Raw genomic sequence first — 22,016 nt, 5'->3', positions numbered from 1 at the left:
AGGGGAAGAAATGGAACGGGAAAGGCAAGGAAAGAAAAGGGAAAGGAAGAATGCCTGTAAAACAGGTGGAGACACAGGAATATAGAGAAATACTAACTTCTAAATAATGTAAAATACTGTTTGAATTCTAAGAGCGGGCGCTGTTCTCATGAAATCACATCCACTTTGCTTGGACAGTTAAACACAGCAAAATTTGCATGCAAAAAAAGCAGCATTTACTCTACAAGTGAACACGGTCTAAATTTTAAAGCAAAGTGGACATGATTCCATGAAATCTCCGCTCTGTGGTCTGAAGACGCTGCTGAACTCTGCGGTTTTGGTGCATTTTTTCTCTATAATCTCCTTCTGAAAAAAAAAATGCACGAAGAAAAAAATGCCGCTGTATTTTTAAGTGTAGAATCAAAACTTTTCTGTACTATTAAAAAGCGTTAAAAACTCTGCTTCATATCTGTACCGTAATCGTATCAAATAAGAGGGAAAACGCATAGAAGAAACGCAGCAAACACACAATAATCAGAGAAGATTGTTACTGCGTTGTGTGGTGCGAACACCTACAGACAAAAAGCAGCAGAAAGAACGCAGCATTTACGCTACTTATGAACACGGCCTCAGCATTACAGTTTTATTATATTTTTTATAGGTTTAATAGAGAAAAAAAATCAATCACGCCAATTTTTTACGTCATTTACTGATCTCGTAAATAATCTGATCACTGTGTTGTGCGGGTCGTTACGATTACAAGGACACCAAATATGTCCGTGTTATGTGCTGATTTGTGATGCTCATTATTTTAAAAAATATGCATTAAAATGACAATATCTCTTTCATTATCATGTGTTTTTCATTATTTTTTAGCAATTTTATAAGATGAAAAAAATCTCTTATTCTCCCTGTAGAATAAAAATACATACCGTCCATTGTACACAGCAGTGTATTTCAATCAGTATCATCTGCCTGAAGGCCGAGCCTGCAATACAGATCAGTGACATCATTAGAACTTGTGGTTCAGCAGCTTAAAGCCCCTTATCTGTAATGTAAAGGTTGTGGGCACAAGACCTGGGATGAGTCGCAGAATTTTTTTTTTGTATTTGCTAATTCATTTTAATACTTTTATAGGAACAAAAAAAGTTTTTTTCACCTCAGGATACAGGCAACATAAAAATATATTTTTATATATACAATGTATTTCTATGAATATTTATACTCTGCTTCTGGGTGCATTGCCTGCAATAGAGGTCAAGATAACCAAATTCTCCTATCTATAACATTGTGGGCTATGCCTTGTTGGTAGAGCACCAGCCGATGAACACTAAGATGAACACAGAGATGTGAGTTTGATTCCCACCAGATCACAGGAGGCAGAAGAAGTAAATATATCATTTAATTTATGCAGCGAGCAGCCCCGCCCCCGGAGAATAATTTAATTTATGCAGCGAGCAGCCCCGCCCCAGAGAAGAATGTAATTTATGCACGAGAAGCCCCGCCCCGGGAAAAGCTACAGAAGCGATGAAAACGTCGTCGGAGAGGTGAGCATAAAAGTCGGGAGAACAGCTGAGATGTGATGGAATGGGATGCGGGATTGAGCCCTCAAATCGGGACAGTCCCGCTGAATCCGGGACAGTTGTGAGTTATACCTTTAATAACACCACATACTAAAGTTTAAAGACAATCAGATGTGTTTTCAGTTTCTGGAGTTAAAAAGAGATGGGTCAGTATAAGACTACGTTCCAGAGATCAGCTTTTGGTGCATTTTTGATGCTGCATATTTTGCTACATCAAAAACGAAGCATCTTACAAATCCAGCAAAGTGGATGGGATTTATAGAAATCTCCTGCCCCCTGTGCTTTTATTTTACTCAATGTAACCTCACCTGTGATGCGTGTTTGAAATAAGCAGCCTGACATTTTCTCTTGCAGGTACGCTGAGTTTTGTGTGTAAATATTTCCTATAAAGTTGCATTAAATGCAGAAAATCAGGTAAAATCACACATGCGTTTTTAGTGCGTGTCCGCGGCAGAAATGCATCAATCACATATGTAATCCGCACATAAGAATCTCAACCAGGAAGTATCAAAAACAATGCAGCTTTATTTAAAATATGACCCAGTAAGAAGAGACAAAAAACTCAGCGCACCCGCAAGAGAAATTGACCTTTGCGGATTTGAATCTCGCACCACAGGTCAGTTTATGTTGTGTTAAAAAGAAACACAGTGGGCAGGAGAGCTCTATAAATCTCACCCACTTTGCTGGGATTGTAAGGCATTGTTCCTGCAATACGCAGGGTCAAAAATGCACTAAAAGCTCATCATGGGAACGAAGCTTTAGGCTGTGTGCCCACTATGCGTTTTTCAAGCGTTTATGCTGCGGAATTTCCGAAGCATAAATGCTTGGGAAACGCTTGGTAATCCGCCCCCCATGGTTCCCAATGACAAGCCGCAATGTCAATGCCCGTGCCCATGCTGCGGATTTTTCCGCAGCATTGATGCTGCGCTCAAAAATAAGCAGCATGTCCATTCATTTTGCGGACACGCAGCGTAATCACCGCCATTGACTTGCATTGAAACGCATAATATCCGTGTCAATACATTTGTACACACGGATATTATGCGTTTCTATGTGCAGATGGTACCCAGGTCTGGAGGAGAGGAGACTCTCATCCAGACCTGGGTACCATAGAAACTGTAAAAAAAAGAATTTAAAATAAAAAATAAAGCTTAGGCTGAGTTCACACGATGCGTTTTTCATGCGTTTCCGCGGCGTTTTTGCAGTTGCGTAAACGCCGCGGAAAAGCATGAAAAACGCATGGTAGAAGGGCAGCAATGTTCCCCAATTGAAATCCGCATGGGCTGTGCCCATGATGCGGATTTTTCCGCAGCGTAAACGCTGCGGTCAAAAATCCGCAGCATGTCAATTAATTTTGCGGAAACGCTGCTCTTTTGCCGCCATTGACTTGCATTAGACCGCATGGAATCCGCATCACTGTATATGTTGATGCACTTTTCATGCGGTCTAATGTGCGGCTGGTACCCGGGTGTGGAGGAGAGGACTCTCATCCAGACCCAGGTACCATTAAAAAAAAAAGAATAAAATAAAAAATATAGATATTCTCACCTTCTGACGGCCCGCGCAGCGCTCCTGCTTGATTCCCCGCACTTCGCGGTTGAATGAAGAAGGACCTTCGCTGACGTCAGAGTCATGTGACGGGTCACGTGACGCTGACGTCGGAAGGTCCTAAAGTCTTCACTGCCGGCAGCCGAGACTGAGCGAAGCCGGACACCGGGGGCCATCAGAGGGTAAAGTATATATTTATTTTTTGACATTCACACACTATATAAATCCATGCCGGTTGCATGGATTTATATAGTGTGAAGTTGACAAGCACTTTCCAAGTGAAGCTAAAATCGCTTGGGAAGCGCTTGTCAACCCGCATGCGGAAAGGAAAGTGAAGACCGCTTCATTTCCGCATGTCCCTGGCAGGAAACCGCATGTACAATCCGCATGCGTTTTTTCCTGCCAGAGAGATGCAGAAACGCTCAGGAAAAAATCCTGAGCATTTCTGCATCGTGTGCACATACCCTTATACTCACCTTCTGATGTCCTCCCGGTGTTTTGTCTGCTCCGTCCGGTCTCTTGCAATGTTCGCGCTGTTGTAAAGGACCTGCCATGACGTCATTGAGTCATGTGACCCATCACATGGCTCAATGATGTCACCGCAGGTCCTTCACAACAGCACGAGCCGCCCAACACACCGGACGCAGCGGAGATAACACCGGGAGGACAACGTAAGGTGAGTATAAACTTTATTTTTTACCATTCTTATTCTTTTTTTTTTAACTTACTTGGTCACACTACTATAAATCCATGCCGGTTGCATGGATTTATATAGTGTGAACAAGTTGTCAAGCACTTTTCCAAGTGATGCTGAAATCTCTTGGAAAAGCGCTTGATAACCCGCATGCAGAAATTCATGCAAAGACGCTTGATAAATGCTTCTACCTGGCAGGAAAAACGCATGTAAAAAACGCATTTCCTGCCAGGGAGAAGCGTAAAAAATATGCAGCATTTCTGCATCGTGGGCACATAGCCTAAGGCTCTGAAAACCTGCTAAAAAACTTCAGTGTGAACACAACATAAAAAAAGTATGTCACCCCCTTAGGCCTGATAGTTGAATAGTGTGTAGAAATGACCAGACCTAGGATCACTTATCAGCAGTACAACAGATCCTAATGTTAAACCTGAGGAGCTCTGCAGTAATCACAGCTGTGATCCAGGAGCTGCCACAGAAGGTCTGCTACTAGATAACAACCATCTCCATGTGGTAGAGCCAGCTACACGCGAGAGCGGCCTGCAACACACGTGACCAAGAAAAGCCAATCAGGCACAAGGTCGCAAAGAATCGTGCTGAAGCAGAAATGTAAAAGCGGCCCTGATTGGGTGCCCGCGACACCGGAAGTGCGGTCATAGGAAGTCGCCGGAAGTTGGTCTCTCCTTTCCTCCCTGTGCGCGCTGCAGTTGCCGGTGGCTGGTCTGCAGACTTCATCATGTCGTACGAGGATTACGATGTGAGTGGCTGTGGAATAGATGATGAATCAATCACAGTAGTGGTGTCGGGGGCGAGTCCCGTGTGATTGCTCTCTTTACGGCTGTCGTTATCCCAGTGTGGATGGGTTATTATTGCTTGTGCTCATTTCCCTCTGATCTGTTTTTCTGCAGACCCCATATGATCCCTACAGCTACCAGGCGGACTATGACACGCACACAGGTAGGATTATTGCTCCTGTCTCCTATGTGCACACTGGGAATCACCTACCATTACAGGGGTTGTCCCCTTAAGAAACCTGCAATCCTCCTGCTGCAGTTTTATAACACTCACCCTCCTCAGATCCAGCACAGAGTCTCTGCTGCTGCTCCTGGTGTCTGTGATTGTCTGCAGCGCTGACGTCATGGTGAATTTTCTGTAGCCTGAGATCTACGTAGGCGCCACTGTAGCCAACCTGTGAGCTTAGTGGCTTTTCTCAGATTGACTGTACAAACTACTCAGCTCACTGATTGGCTGCAGCGTTGTCATTGTGACGTCAGCGTATTAGGCACTGGAGCAGCTGCAGAGACTCGGTGCCAGGACCTGAAGACAGTGAGGAAAGAGGGGTCTGTTATAACAAACTGCAGCTGGAGGAAGATGATTTTCTGAACGCGATCACCCATTTAGTTCAACACCTTTTAGTTTGTGGTGTTTTCCAGTTCTCAGTGCTACTAACTTTTCATATATTTATATATTGATCTTTTGTCAGTGGAAGTTCACAAGGCCACTTTTTTTCTCCACGTCTCACCAGATGTGACTAATTAGCATTGGCTACAAAGTCCCTCTGCTCAGATGCCTTGGCTGGGGCACCCGGCACTCTGCATGCGCAGTTTGTGTCTGCAGGGTCTCTGCTGTTAGAAACCTTTTCCTAAATGTCGCTGTATCATTAGAAATTGTTGATGACTTTCCTATGGTCTGTCCCTTCCCCACATAGGATCTACCTCGTCCTATGTCAGATGTGGGTAAAGTGTGTGTGGTCTCTATACAAGGCAGGTGCTAGATTGTTATTGGAGCAGCGGGAATTAAATAAAAGCAAAAATTGGCCACTTTTGACATAGTGGTTGGTCCTTCTTAACCACAAAAATGCTGCTGTCAATCACTGGGCTTCAGAAGTGATCATCATGTCTTCTATATACTGTAGATCAGATTCATGCCCTTGAAGGGGACTAAAAATACAGTAGATATATTTTTTTTAAAGTGACGTTCGTTATCGCTGCGTCTGTAAAAGTTCAGTAAATGAAAATATAAGTTACTGTAATTAACCCATATAGTCAGCACCGTACAGAGAAAATAATTGCTGTTTTTTGGTTGATGCACCTCCCTAACAATATGTATACTTTTGTAATCGTTCTGACGTGAAGAATCATATTGCCAGATCAAATTTTTTTTTTTAACCATACAATGAATGCTGTAAATACAAGCCCCAGCATACAATGGCGGATTTGCATTTTTGTTCTTACCATTTCACCCCTGTTGGAATTTTCCCCCTGCAAAAAGCAAGCCCTCATACTGCTATGCCAACAGAAAAATGAGAAAGATAAGGTTCTTGGAAGAAGGGGAGGAAATTCTTCTTGCTATTTCTTCTGACCACACACAAACGTGCCCACGTGGTTCTGTAACCGTCACCTTGTGCTCTTATTTAGTTGACCCCTTTCTCCTCTGATACAACGAACAAACCAGCACACTAGCTGTGATTTTACCCTGTTGATTTTGCATTACATTTTCCACCAGCCTCATTAAAGGGAATCTATCAGGTCAGCTAACACTATTAACCTGCAGATATAGGGATAATTATGAAAGTGCCTAGACATTGTACTTAAAGTGTGCCACTTGGGAGAAAATTAACTTGTTTTCTCCCTGGAGCCGCCGCTTTCAGTCATACCACCATGTCCTGAGCAATTACAGTCACTGCTCACAGCGCAGAGAGTGGCAGCTCTACACTGATGCACTTCTGAGCCGACAGTCAGTCAGTGCCGGTCCGTGCTTACAGCCGCTGCTCTCAGTGCTGTGAACGGTGACTAATTGCTCCGGAGACGCCGGTATGACTGAAAGCAGCGGCTACAGGGAGAAGTAAAGTTTACTTTCTCCCAGGTGTTGCATTTTCAGTACGATGACTGGGCACCTTCATAACATTATTAATCTGCAGATTATCCCTGTATTTGCATGTTAATAGCGTGATCAGGTACACTTCAGACTGATAGAATCTCATATTGCCCTAAATGTAAGACTTGCAAAACAGACTATTGCAGTGTAGTATAGTCCAAACATTCTTAAGCATAATCCAATCAAGTGTAGAACATATTTGGAATATAATATTGTAAGCCCTATTTTAGCAATATTTCATAAAGAAGGAGGAGTGCATGGGAGCACAAGCTCTGGTCGCTTTCCTTTTCTCATACACTCCATTTTTCTGATCTCTAGAAAAGGCCATTTTAAAAGATTGGTTATCGCAATCAGTACCTTCATAACACTTGATTTGAGACAAACTAAGACGTTTGCTGAACATTGAGCGGATAGAAACAGAACGCGATAAAAGAAAAACTAAGCTTTTCCTTGATAATTGAAGAAAGTTTATTTCGACGTATTATAGTGCTGTAGAGATAAAACATTTAGTACAAGCTTTTATACACACTGAAAGGAAGGTATCGAAGAATTAGACGGTAAATTGGGAAGGCTGAAGGTGTCACAAAGATTCCAAATGCTGTTACTGTCTTGAGGACTTAAAGGGAACCTGTCACGTGAAAAAAACGCTATTAACCTGCAGATATGGGGTTAATCTGCAGGTTAATAGCGTTCTGAACCTGCCTGGTGCTGGCACTTAGACCCACGCTGTCAGGAGGAAATTAACATTATACCTCCCAATAGTGTACTGGTTTCAGGCACGGGGGCATCGCCTGCACGGGTTCAGTCACCGTTCTGTGTATAGAGATCAGCGGCTGTAACTGCACCCCGACACTGACTGACAGCAGCTCAGCATTAGGTCCAGCTGTCAGGGCCGGGGGCAAAGTTAGAGCCATCGCTCTACATTCACAGAGCGGTGATTGAACCGGCGCTGCCCCTGTGCCTGAAACCCGAATGCTGCCGAAGAAATAAAGTTCCTTTCCTCTTGGTACCAGGCAGGTTCAGAACGCTATTAATCTGCAGGTTAATAGCATTTTTCACATGACCGATTCCCTTTAAAAGTCTAACAGTTATATAGGATTTTTTAAGTGTGATATATGAAGTGCGCTCATGAATGTAAACATGATGTCTTTTGTAACATGTTATATTATTTCTCTTTTTGATTTGTAAAACTAAATGAAAAAGCAATAAATTTACTTAAAAAAAAATATCTGACATGACTGGTTCCCTTTAGAAACATAACATGCTTTGTATGTCTCTTGTATATTACACGTCAGCCGATGAGATGAGGCAGAATTGTATTGGTGATTTCCATTATGTCCATTGAGCCTAACCATGCTCCTGTAAAAACATCAGCAGCAAATTGTGGATATTACATCACCAATCGCTCAATATTTCTTGGAGCCTCGTTCACTTATCCCACCAAAACGTCGAACTAGTATGTGTGAGTTATTATATATTATTTAGTATTGATAAGCATTTTCACTTTTTATCACAGGTGACCCCAAGCAGGACCTGGCATATGAACGCCAGTATGAGCAGCAAACCTATCAGGTCATCCCTGAAGTGATAAAGAACTTTATTCAGTACTTCCACAAGACAGTGTCTGACCTGATAGATCAGAAGGTGTACGAGCTGCAGGCCAGCCGAGTGTCCAGCGATGTCATCGACCAGAAGGTGTACGAGATACAAGATATCTATGAGAACAGGTAAAGAGGTTCTGCAGCATGGAGGTTCATATGACAGTGTGATCAGTTTTTTGCAGCTGCTACTCTCATGACTGACTCTACCATCGTTATTTCTCACTGACTTACTGCTTTCTTCTCATTGCAGCTGGACAAAGTTAACTGAACGTTTCTTCAAGAATTCCCCATGGCCTGAAGCAGAAGCAATCGCTCCGCAAGTTGGGAATGGTAGGTGTGGGCATTTACGTTACTGATGGCTGTATGACTTGGGGAAGGTGCACATGACATCTCTTATTCGCCGGTGTACCTGCCAAGTTATCAAAGGCTAAGACTGTGCAGGAAAATTACGGCGGTGTTTTTCCCAAAGCGTCTTCATTGGCATTTTTGCACCAGTTTTACTGTCTGCTTTTTTTTTTCTGTCCTTTTAATAGCTAGCAGCTTCCAAGCAGAAGCCCCCCAAATATTGAACGTGCGGCCACATCCCGGTTTTCAAACTTGCAGTGGTTAAAAGAATTAACAGAAGTTTTAACATTGCTCTGCATTTTTTTATAGTGCTTCTTTAGGCTGAATCTGTCTGAAAGACGTTGTGTGCCCATACCCTCATGAGTTATTATTTGCACCCTTTTTTATAGGCTGAAATGCTTTTGCAGTCAAAAGAGTCAATTAAATTTAGTGCAATAGAAAAGGAAGCAGTTTTCCATTTTAGAAATTAAATGCTGACCACTTCTTACTTGCTAATGCTACTTTCTCCACTTTTGTTCTTGTGGTTTTGATAACTGTTTCTCTTTTTTTCTGACTTTGTTAGCAATCTAAAACAACCATCTAAACTTAATGTGTGGGTGTTTATAACCAGTTCCCTTCTCTTTCAGATGCGGTGTTCTTAATCCTCTATAAGGAGCTATATTACAGACACATCTACGCCAAAGTTAGCGTAAGTATTCGTTCTGCAGCTTTAATTTGGACACCGGTGCATAAGTTGTATTTGGGGGGATGCAATAACACTGATTCTTGCCCTTTCTTTAGGGAGGACCCACATTGGAGCAGCGTTTTGAATCTTACTACAACTACTGCAATCTCTTCAACTACATTTTGAGTAAGTTTGACTGTTAGGCCACATTCACACGTTGAGTATTTGGTCAGTATATCATATCAGTATCTGTAAGCCAAAACCAGGAGTGGGTGATAAATACAGAACTGGTGACGTGTTTCTATTATACTTTTCCTCTGATTGTTCCACTCCTGGTTTTGGCTTACAAATACTGAGGTAAAAAACTGAACATGGCCTTAGGTTGTAAATGTTAAGGTTTTTTGGCTTTCGGACCACCCTTTTTTTTATCGGATTCCCTATCTATTTAGTACCGTAATCCAAACTAGTTTCTAATATGCTTGCACTAAAAATTCCTTAACGTCCCCTAACTTCACTATCTAACTGCTATTGTATTTTTTTTCCCTACTTGCTTTTTGATGACGCTATGTGCATGCTGGGATACTGAAATGAAGCTTCATTAGGGGGAGAGGCTGCCACAGCCCCTGCTTCCTCCCTGAACTGAAGCTTCATCAGTGACGCTTATTTCAGGGGCTGGGCTAGTCCCTGATCGCTGTGTCACTTGTGGGGACGGTGCTGTTCTCTGCACGCCGCCGGGTATTCTGACGTCGTGCTCTGACAGTGCACTCTCCTCTGTGGTGTTGGCTCATTATTACTGATCTGAGCTGACAACACAGAGCACATGCTATGACTGCACATCGCACAATGACAGCGTGCACGGACTAGCCCATGCCCTGAAATGGACAGCACTGATGACTCTTGGTTGCAGGGAGGGGGCGGCGACTGCAGCAGTGACCGCAGCCTCTACCCTCTTATGACTCTTTGTTTGAGTATCTCATCATGCACTGGGATTCTCACACGAAGCGTCAGCGCATGGGAAGTAGGGAAAAAAGATGTAATAGCAGTTAGTGTAGTTAGGGGACGGTAGGGAATTTTTAATGTAAGCCTAATTGAAATGGGTTTAAATTATTGCACTAGATAGGGAGTTAGATGAAAATTTCTTTGGCCTTCGGACTACCTCTTTTAAAGGTGTTTTCACACAAATTTACGTATCGACAGGTGAGATCAGTGGGGGGGTATAACCACTGCAAACCCCCTCCCACCCACTGAACACACAAAGCTAATCCTGTGTGCTGAGTGTGGATAGATCAGTAGTGCACATGCATGATCACATATGGCAGTAATGGACGTGCATGTGAATCCTGTGACTATATGATGATTGATTGTGGGATAACTCCTCTAGGAATGACATGACAGTTTTGTCTGTGGCTTGTGTTGTGTTGCTGGTGCGATATTATTTGCATTGACACTGATGAATTGCTTGTAGATGCTGATGGTCCTGCGCCCTTGGAGCTGCCTAACCAGTGGCTGTGGGATATTATTGATGAATTCATTTACCAGGTACAGATATTTTCCTGTAGACTTTCTCCCGCTGCGCTCTGCTCACGCGTCTCTCTTTGAACATGCAGACCTAATATTTTCACTCTTGGTTAAATCTGTCTATTTCTGCACTATGCAGTTTCAGTCATTCAGCCAGTATCGGTGTAAGACCGCAAAGAAATCAGAGGAAGAAATTGAATTCCTGCGTTCCAACCCCAAGATCTGGAACGTTCACAGCGTCCTTAATGTGTTACATTCTCTAGTGGATAAATCCAACATTAACCGGCAGCTGGAGATTTACACCAGTGGAGGTGAGGGATAGAGCTGTACTTGATGCTTGGTGTCTTTGGCTCATGTTCCTGTTGTGTTCTCGACACAGAATCTGTCTGGGTTTTTATGCCACTGACAGTTGTTTATTTTTATCAATGGTGATGTCCAGGCTCGGTGCTCAATTTTGCAGCCATTCTATGTGACTGCAGACTTGTGAATCCTCTCAGTGCCCACTGTCAGGATCTACAGTGGGCTTGTGAATGCAAGTATGCAATTTGCATATTTCCAGGCACATTCCAACTAGACATGTCCGGCCTCCCTTAATTGACTTGAATTAAGCCAGGCCACACACATCTAGTCGGTACGTGACCACATTATGCAAATTGCATTCACGAGCCCGCTCGCTTCGTGCACCAGAATCCAGCGCGCACTCTGCAGATTCACAAATCTGCAGTCACATAGTGACTGCACAGCTGCACTCCAAGTCTGGATAATTCATTTAAGTGAGGTACCTGCCTATTTATTCTAGGAAACCTTTAATTCTTTCTGTGCAGTGTCTGCTGGATCTCTACAAATATTTAGTAATTAGAAGCAGGGCTGTGGAGTTGGTAAGCCAAAGCTCCGACTCCTGAATTTCCATGACACCGACTCCACAATTCCGACTCCCTCATACATGGCTCATGTTTAAGTGATCGATTTACAGCAGCACAGATTCATCTCAGCTAAAAGTCTAGACCCTTAGATCAGGAATAGGTCAGACATTTATAGGACATTTCATAACTTTCCCAAATCCTTATGAAAAAATATTCCCCACAAACTGCATTAAACTACTGAACCCAATTTATTATATAGTTTAGGAGTCTGAGTCGGTCCATTTTATTCCGACTCCACCAAAATGAACACCGACTCCATGACTCCGACTGCACAGCCCTGATTAGAAGTACTCATTTACTTTTGCTTAATTGCTCTTCAGTGGAGCTAAATATGTCAGATGACTCTCTGCACTCGCTTGACGTTCCTTCATAGAGGAAAAATATCAGCGTAATGAATGTCCCCTTGTTAACTCACTTTTAAGCCCCACTAACTAGCAGTGTTTGATGGTCTGCTGTAGTACATAGTTACTTATGCAATACATAGCATAGTTTTAGTTTCTTTTTGTAAATCCTCTTTCTCTCTCCCCCAGGTGACCCTGAAAGTGTAGCTGGAGAATACGGCAGACATTCCCTATACAAGATGCTTGGATACTTCAGCTTGGTTGGACTGCTTCGTCTGCACTCGCTTCTTGGAGATTATTATCAGGCTATTAAAGTGTTGGAAAACATTGAGCTCAATAAGAAGGTACTATCTACCATTACTATTAATAAGCACGTACAACTATTGGTTGCTGCGATGGTAAAGCAGAAGTCTGGATTGGCACCAAACCAGTTGTTACCTATGAATGTGGAAGTATCTTCGATTTTTCACTTTAGCTGATTTCTTCTCAAGCAACTTTATGTAATACAGAACTTTTGCAGGAGGATAATACAGCAACATGTTTTTAAACTCCATTTTTTATTTTTTTTTTATTCTGCTGTAACTTCTACAACAAATCTGCCAAGTGTGAACATACTGTACTTGAGCACAGATTTTGCAAATCTCTCGTGCTAAAGAAAAATGGTATTTTACAAATTGCTGTAGATTTAATGCACGTGACTCTCAGCTGAGATCTGAGGTCTGCTTCAGAAGTGCTTTATCAACATGCTCAAAAACTAATGTATGTATAGATATTGGTGAAGGAAATAATAATTTGATCCCTTGCTGTTTTTGTAAGTTTGCCCACTGACAGACATGAACAATCTATAATTTTAAGGGTAGGTGAATTTTAACATTGAGAGATAGAATTTCCACAAAAAAAATCAAGAAAATCGCATTGTATGAATTGGATACATCATGTTGCAGTGAGAAATAAGTATTTGATCCCCCTACAAATCATTATGAGTTCTGGCTGCTACAGACCTGTTAGACGTTCCTAATCAACTTGTTACCTCCATTAAAGACAGCTGTCTTACATAGTCACCTGTATAAAAGACTCCTGTCCACAGACTCAATTAATCAGTCAGACTCTAACCTCTACAACATGGGCAAGACCAAAGAGCTTTCTAAGGATGTCAGGGACAAGATCATAGACCTGCACAAAGCTGGAATGGGCTACAAAGATGCTGGGTGAGAAGGAGACAACTGTTGGTGCAATAGTAAGAAAATGGAAGAAATACAAAATGACTGTCAATCGACATTGATCTGGGGCACCATGCAAAATCTCACCTCGTGGGGTATCCTTGATCATGAGGAAGATGAGAGATCAGCCTAAAACTACACGGGGGGAAGTTGTTAATGATCTCAAGGCAGCTGGGACCACAGTCACCAAGAAAACCATAGGTAACACATTACGCCTTAAAGGTTTAAAATCCTGCAGTGCCCACAAGGTCCCCCTGCTCAAGAAGGCACATGTGCAGGCCCGTCTGAAGTTTGCCAGTGAACACCTGCATGATTCTGTGAGTTATTGGGAGAAGGTGCTGTGGTCAGATGAGACAAAAATTTAACTCTTTGGCATTAACTCAACTCGCCGTGTTTGGAGGAAGAGAAATGCTGCCTATGACCCAAAGAACACCGTCCCCACTGTCAATCATGGAGGTGGAAACATTATGTTTTGGGGGTGTTTCTCTGCTAAGGGCACAGGACTACTTCACCGCATCAATGGGAGAATGGATGGACAACCCTTCTAATGGCTGCCAAGAACTTTTGGGATATCTGGATCAGAGAACTACTGCAGGTCTTGCTCAAACTTAGATTTCTGTTATCTGTACTGTCAACCATGTAATAATTTCTTCCTTCTGTTCAGTTGTTCTGGAAATATAGTGTATGTCTGATCTTCTGCTTGCAGAGTATGTACTCCCGAGTGCCGGAGTGTCAGGTGACCACGTACTATTATGTTGGCTTTGCTTACCTTATGATGCGAAGATATCAGGATGCCATTCGTGTGTTCGCTAATATCTTGCTATATATCCAGAGAACCAAGAGTATGTTCCAGAGAACCACATACAAGTATGAAATGGTAAGCCCCTTATGTGTTCAGCCATCTCTTATATTTTTATTATCACATTATGAATGATCGCTGGATTTACAAACCTTGTATTCCTTCTGCACAGATTAACAAGCAGAATGAGCAGATGCATGCCCTGCTGGCCATCGCCCTCACCATGTACCCCATGCGCATTGATGAGAGTATTCACACTCAGCTGAGAGAGAAATATGGGGACAAAATGTTACGTATGCAGAAAGGGTAAGGAAGTCTTAAGCTGCATGACCATGTTTTATATGGTGGGCGTCTGTTCTCCTTAAATCTATTGGAGTCTCTGTATTATTGATTCTGATTACAAATAGCTAAAAAAAATATATATTTTCCTCTTTTTTTCCATTGCAATTTGGAAATATTTGCTCAATTATTTTTTAGGGTTGCAGAATATTACGCATCTGTAAAAAGCCCTCTATATGGACAGGTACAGCAGGGCCTCAGTTTTCTAACCATAAATATGGCATATCACTAGGGCTCCCATCTAAAGCTAGAATAAAAAGGTCATGGGCAATTTGGCATTTTCTCTCTTATAGCCCCTGTATAAGCATGGAATAGGGCAGAGAAAAAATACATGGTGGTTGCTGGGCTTGACCTAGGTTTTGCATTAGTGTAAATGAAGGTAGGTTTATTCCGCCACCCCCCTAGTGACGTGGTACTGGGATAAGCGCTTGACATGTATAAATGGGAGTTGCGGCCTTTGGGCCACATTTATGCAACGTGTCTTCTATATATTCACACTACAACTACAGGATTTTTTGAAATCCCATTAAAAATACATGGGTATTGTGGAAATGCTACTCACTTTTGTGCGTGGTGAGAGAACACAGGAACAGTTTCCATTTAAATGTCCAGGCTGGTTTATTGGTGCTTCATAACCCATGCCACAAGCAAAGGAGAATAAACGGCCTTTCAGTGCAGGCAAAACAAAGTAAAGTGTTCCAACACAGTCACTTTAGAGACAGTCCAGGACACACAGGCTGGATAGCATCCAGTATACCGGCTCAGACTGGAGACATCACACAGGAGGTCTTCTCAGTTCCAGACACAGACCACTTGTCAAACTGACTCTATTTTATTATGTGAAGCACACCCAGAGGTGGGGTATGTGGGCAGCCAGACCCACCCGTCTCTCAGGCTGCCCGTAAAACCTGCCTCAGATGCACCCAACAAGCCTCTTAGTACTATGTGTCCGTTAGCCACCTTACAGTATTAATGTGGAGTTACAAGGAAAAGGCAGGCTGGTCGGCACTCCATATGGTTCTTCTGCGCGTCAAGGAAATGCAGATCAAACCAAGTAGGATCCCGGCACTCACATGTGAAATAATTAGCCATTTATTGTCTCAACATACAAGTCATCAGCCCCTTCTGGGCTTTTTTCAATAAAAAAAAAAATTAGCCGTTTATTGTTAAGACTAATTATTTCACATGTGAGTGCCGGGATCCTACTTGGTTTGATTTAATATGGATTTGTTCCTACTTTGCAGCTATAACGGCTTCCACTCTTCTGGGAAGGCTTACTGCAATATTTAGCCGGTATTTGTGTGAATTTTTGCCCATTCATCCAGAAAAGCATTTGTAAGATCAGATACTTATGCTGGCGAGAGGGCCTGAATCTCAATCCCCCCAAACTGTTAACACAAGGAGCTACAATCATACAAAATGCTGTGGTATTCCGAAGTATTATGTCTCTTCACTGGAATGAAGGGCCCAAGGCCGACCCCTGAAAAACAACTTTATAACGTTATCCCTCTTTTACCAATGTTACAGCCTAATCAGTGTAGTCAGTCAGGTAACGTTTTCCTGGCCACTCACCACCGCAGCGTTCTCTGCTCAACCAGAGCGTTCGTTGTGACCTGTGTCCTTATACACACAGCAATCTAACTGATGACGTCTAGGCCATGCAATGACCTTCTTTATTTTGGATTGCCTGCACACAATAAAATTATCTTTTGTCATCAATTACCTGAGTGCCAAGTTTTCTCCAAGACATGTTAGTAAAGGCAGATGGTGTGGCGAGAGGCAGGATTTTATAACCTGTTGCAATGGGACTAAATGATAAACCTGTATTTGATACTTTTGTCCATACAGTTTGGTTTTCATTTATAAAATTTTAAAATAAAAATGACAGCTTTCTCCTGGGGAAACCTTTTCCAGTTCCCCCTTGGAATTTCCTATAGGTGAAAAACGCCATTAAACTTGTGATTAGAGTAGATGGCTCAGTACACATTTCAGATAGAAATGTGTCCGAGGGTTTGGATGATCTACAACATTTGGGTATGTATTACAAGTAAATATTCTGTGTTTTTGTAATTTCTGACCACTTGTAAATTTTCTTCTACTCATCAGCGATGCACAGATTTATGAAGAGCTCTTTAATTACGCCTGCCCCAAGTTCCTGTCACCAGTGGTCCCTAACTATGATAATGTTCACCCCAACTCTCACAAAGAACCTTATCTTCAGCAACTTAAAGTCTTTCTGGATGAAGTCCAGCAGCAGGCACAGCTGTCCACCATCCGCAGGTGCGTCTCCATTCTGGAACTGGTGTAAGGTGTCACATCGCGCCTCTGCACGCAGCAGTATACTGAATTATCCTGAATGTCCTGCTTATAGTATCCAATGAGCCCATGTTGTACCAATGCAGGATCATACGCAGGCACAATAATATATATCGTTTATTTTTTACAAAGCAAGAGTCAGCAAGACCTAAACGGCAAAGTGCTTGATCATATGTCGTCCTGGGGACATTCCTTCGAGCGGAGAATGTTGGGGTAGAAAGATGTCCAGAGACCTCACATAATTGAGTTTTCACCATGTTTGCTTTTTTTTTTCCCTCCCAGTTTCCTGAAGTTATATACCACTATGCCCGTGGCCAAGCTGGCAGGATTCTTGGATTTACCAGAACAGGAATTTCGCATTCAGCTTCTCGTTTTCAAGCATAAGATGAAGAACCTCGTGTGGACTAGCGGCATTTCTGCACTGGAGGGAGAATTTCAGTCCGCATCAGAAGTGGACTTCTACATAGATAAGGTACAGTATTCAGCTGTGTGATTTTCCAAGTTTTACACATTTAATAATACATTGGATGGCATTCTGGTTTTTGTCTTATCCGCATAGTTGTTGTCGTTCATATATTATGTGTAACTGACCTTCCACAACTTATTTTGATTCCATTCTCCTTTAGGACATGATTCACATTGCAGATACCAAAGTCGCCCGACGCTACGGAGACTTCTTTATACGACAGATACACAAGTTTGAAGAGGTGAGGGTTTGCTATAATTCTAAGGGCTCATGTTCTAGCGCTGTAAAGCAGTAAGGCGGTTCCGCTCACTGCTGTACCTGGAGGCGAGTGGGGCCGTTGATGTCACACCTTCAGATATCTTACAGCTTGTGGGCATCTGTGGCAGATATCATTCTCCTCTCCTCACTTGCGTGCACAAGCTGAAATTCATCTCTGATGCCATCTGGAATTATTTCACTAGAATGGACATACAGGTAGTCCACATAAGGTTATTAGTTAGAATGGGACAGGTGCCCAATACCTGCCGCTCAGGCACGCCAGTCAGATATCTGCTCACCTACCGATACAGAAGTGAGCCGAACAAGATTACCCCTTTAAATCAAAGGAAAAAAACCTCTAATTTTGACTCCTATGACCATGCTTTCTTTAGATTTAGCGTTCTATTTAAAGGGAACCTGTCTAGTATGATACTTCTATTAACCTGCAGATATAGGTTTAATCTGCAGGTTAATAGTGTTATGAAGGTGCCCAGCCGTTGTACTGAAAGTGCTGCACTCGGGAGAAAATGAACTTTATTTCTCCATGGAGCTGCTGGCTTTCCGTCAAGCCTGGAGCAATTACAGTCCCTGCTCACAGCACTGAGAGCAGCAGCTGTAAGCATGGACCGGCACTGACTGACAGCTGGCTCTGCGATTCATCAGTGACAGCTGTCAGTCAAAATGCTGCGTCGTGGTGACCGGCTCACAGTGCTGTGAGAGGTAACTGAAGCCATGCTAGCAAGCTTGTATGACTGAAAGCCGGCTGCTCCCGGGAGAAATAAAGTTAATTTTCTCCTGGGTGCTGCATTTTCAGTACTGCTGCCGGGCACCCTCATAAAGCTATTGCAGGTTAATAGCGTTATCTGACCTGACAGGTTCCCTTTAATCTTATGATTAATAGGTTAATTGTTATGTAGCTGTATTCAAAGATTTAAGCTCTTCTGGTTTCAGGTGCATTTGTGTATAGTATATTATTGGAGTCTAATAATTGGAAATTATATAATTGTACTTTTTCATTTACTGCCAAGGTTCATTAAGGATTTTTTACTAGAGATATGCACAGATCCAAAAACTTAGACAAGAATGCCATATTGGACTAGTTTAATGCATGTTAAAGAGTGCAGGTGAGGCCTCTAAAGCCTCTTCAGAACGTCTGTATTATGTGACTGAAACTTAGATTTCTGTTTTACAGCTAAACAAAACTTTGAAGAAGATGAGCCAGAAACCTTGAAAGCAGTTCAAATAGATAAGATATTTATAAGGACTGAAGGCCAACCTACATCTCCCCACACATTGCTGGCGCTATCAAGTGGATTTAAATGTTTTAATAAAAAATCTAAAAACTTTCAAAACCAGTTTACAGTGTAAATGTTTTTCTGCTTTTAGACATGTTTACTGCACCACGTAGTTTGTGTAGGCACGCTAATCTTAGATAATCTAATCTTGTCATCCCATCGACTCTGTTGCTAATATTTTAATATTTTTATGTAGCAGTACTGAGCGTTTATTACTAAAGCAATCCAGTAAGGGCTTGTTTGCATGTGGATTTGATGCAGATCTTTTGTCTGGCTTTGATGGCTTCATAGTGCACACAGGGAATCCTGCCCATAGGGAATGGTGAATTACTCCAATTGATTCACTTGAAACAATGATGGTCCTTTTTTGATAATCAACAAAACTATTCAGGTCACAAACTTTCTTTTTGCCTCTGGATCCGAGCCTTAGTCAGGTAAGTACAGGTGCTTCTCACTAAATTAGAATATCATCAAAAAGTTAATTTATTTCAGTTCTTCAATACAAAAAGTGAAACTCATATATTATATAGAGTCATTACAAACAGAGTGATCTATTTCAAGTGTTTATTTCTATTAATGTTGATGATTATGGCTTACAGCCAATGAAAGTACAAAAGTCATTATCTCAGTAAATTAGAATACTTTATAACAGCTTGAAAAATGTTTTTAATATCTGAAATGTTGGGCTATTGAAATGTATGTTCAGTAAATGCACTCAATACTTGGTCGGGGCTCCTTTTGCATCAATTACTGCATCAATGTGGCGTGGCATGGAGGCGATCAGCCTGTGGCACTGCTGAGGTGTTATGGAAGCCCAGGTTGCTTTGATAGCAGCCTTCAGCTCGTCTGCATTGTTGGGTCTGGTGTCTCTCATCTTCCTCTTGACAATACTCCATAGATTCTCTATGGGGTTAAGGTCAGGCGAGTTTGCTGCCAATCAAGCACAGTGGTACTGTTGTTTGTAAACCAGGTATTGGTACTTTTGGCAGTGTGGACAGGTGCCAAGTCCTGATGGAGAATGAAATTTCCATCTCCAAAAAGCTTGTCGGCAGAGGAAAGCATGAAGTGCTCTAAAATTTCCTGGTAGACGGCTGCGCTGACTTTGGTCTTGATAAAACACAGTGGACCTACACCAGGAGATGACATGGCTCCCCAAACCATCACTGATTGTGGAAACTTCACACTAGACCTCGAGCAGCTTGGATTGTGGCCTCTCCACTCTTCCTCCAGACTCTGGGACCTTGATTTCCAAATGAAATGCAAAATTTACTTTCATCTGAAAACAACACCTTGGACCACTGAGCAACAGTCTAGGTCTTTTTCTTCTTGGCCCAGGTAAGATGCTTCTGGCGTTGTCTATTGTTCATGAGTGGTGTGACACAAGGAATGCGATACTTGTAGCCCATGTCCTGGATACGTCTGTGTGTGGTGGCTCTTGAAGCAATGACTCCAGCAGCAGTCCACTCCTTGTGAATCTCCCTCAAATTTTTGAATGGCATTTTTTTAACAATCCTTTCAAGGCTGTGGTTATCCTGGACGCTTATTCACCTTTTTCTACCACACTTTTTCCTTCCACTCAACTTTCCATTAATATGCTTGGACACAGCACTCTGTGAACAGCCAGCTTCTTTAGCAATGACCTTTTGTGGCTTACCCTCCTTGTGGAGTGTGTCAATGACTGCCTTCTGGACATCTGTCAAGTCAGCAGTCTTCCCCATTATTGTGGAGCCTACTGAAACATACTAAGGGACCTTTATAAATGCTTAGGATGCCTTTTGCAGGTGTTTTTTTTTTTTAATAATTCTAATTTACTGAGATAATGACTTGTGTTTTCATTGGCTGTAAGCCATAATTATCAACATTAACAGAAATAAACATGTGAAATAGATCACTCGGTTTGTAATGACTCAATATGAGTTTCACTTTTTGTATTGAAGAACTGAAATAAATTAACTTTTCAATATTCTAATTTTGTGAGAAACACCTGTATATCCTGCCTGACAGTCATCTGAACAGCCCTATGTAATAACATATCTCTGAGTGCTGTCAGTTTTTTTCTCACAGTACTTGAACCAAAAATACAGTCATGTGAAGGCCACCTTGGGAGGGGGGTGTGTGAGTTAGGATAGTTTTTCTAGCAATTCATATGGGTCCTTTTAGATGGGACAGCAAGTGGAGTTATAAAGTCATAGGACCCGATTCATCAAAGCTTTAACTCTAGTATTCTGGTGTAGAAAGATTTGAAAAGTCACAAAATTTTGGCGCAACTAAAGGCTGGCCTAAAACTTTGCAACTTGGCGTTCTCACAATATATTCGCATAACTCTGGTAATGTGGGCCTAACTGGGCGTAGCAACCTCTGCTTGTCAAATTAAAGACTAGCTGTGGTATTTGCTACCCCACAAACCTAAGTCCAGCAGGGACTGCAGTAGGATTTGTGGGGAGATCACTTGTCCAACGCTCCTGATTCATTAGGAGGCATGCACCTCCCAATTGAGCAGGAGTATCTGACTCCAGCATGCCCCCTCACAAAGACCCAGCGTGAACAACGCCTCTGTTGATGTCTTTGTGTCAAAGGCCAATTCATCATAGAGTTTCAGCAGAATTCTGTAGTAAAACAGTTTTGAAATGTTGCATCATTTTTGCGCAGGTTACATTTGACAAAAATGTGAGTTTTGGCATCTTTACACCAGTCGTTGCTAACTTCGCCAACTTTTTAAAAAGCTTGACAGAGAGGAAGCATGGCCAACAAATTCATTATAGTTTACACCACAGAGGTGTAACTGGAGTACATTTTTCTTGTGGAGGTGCACGGCAGCTGAAAGATGTGCCAAATTCATTAAGAGGCACACATCTTGGGACAATGCACTGTTCATCAAGACTGGCGTGCAAATGAATGTCTTGATGAATTGGGGCTGTAGAGTTGATTGATCTCCATAAAACATTTGACAACATTTTGAAGAATTGATGGATCTGACCTAGCGACTGCAGCCAGTGTTCTATGAAATTTGGGTCTGTGGTGACCTATGTTGTTTTGTGCATGTTTCCAGCCTGCTGCTATTCCTCATATGCACATCCTTTCTACCAGCCCTGTAGATAAGTTTTTCTTGAGGATAGATATTAAAGGGGTTGTCCACTACTCGCACACCCCCTTCTCAATTACAATATTCACCACATAGAATATAAACACTTTATACTTCCCTGTGGTGCTGCTCCAGCGGCACCAATGCTAGTGTAGTTGCAGGGCTCGC

The 22,016-nt window shown here is 42.2% G+C and overlaps 1 protein-coding gene across 1 annotated transcript; it reads left to right on the top strand.

The window, feature by feature from the left end:
- The first annotated feature begins 4,442 nt into the window (after window positions 1–4,442).
- Window positions 4,443–18,826, top strand: EIF3L (eukaryotic translation initiation factor 3 subunit L). The gene is made up of 15 exons (XM_073644298.1): window positions 4,443–4,561; window positions 4,713–4,761; window positions 8,198–8,408; window positions 8,533–8,612; window positions 9,254–9,315; window positions 9,408–9,477; window positions 10,757–10,830; window positions 10,949–11,120; window positions 12,263–12,417; window positions 14,000–14,170; window positions 14,265–14,398; window positions 16,538–16,711; window positions 17,030–17,219; window positions 17,374–17,454; window positions 18,664–18,826. The coding sequence occupies exons 1-15, from the start codon at window positions 4,541–4,543 to the stop codon at window positions 18,700–18,702; spliced, it is 1,683 nt and encodes a 560-aa protein (XP_073500399.1). The 5' UTR covers window positions 4,443–4,540; the 3' UTR covers window positions 18,703–18,826.
- Window positions 18,827–22,016: the final 3,190 nt, after the last annotated feature.

Source organism: Phyllobates terribilis, unplaced genomic scaffold, assembly GCF_046119375.1.
Source record: "Phyllobates terribilis strain yellow unplaced genomic scaffold, ASM4611937v1 Scaffold_8__6_contigs__length_399053987, whole genome shotgun sequence".
NCBI classification, from domain to species: domain Eukaryota; kingdom Metazoa; phylum Chordata; class Amphibia; order Anura; family Dendrobatidae; genus Phyllobates; species Phyllobates terribilis.
This window is presented reverse-complemented; position numbering and strand designations above follow the sequence as displayed.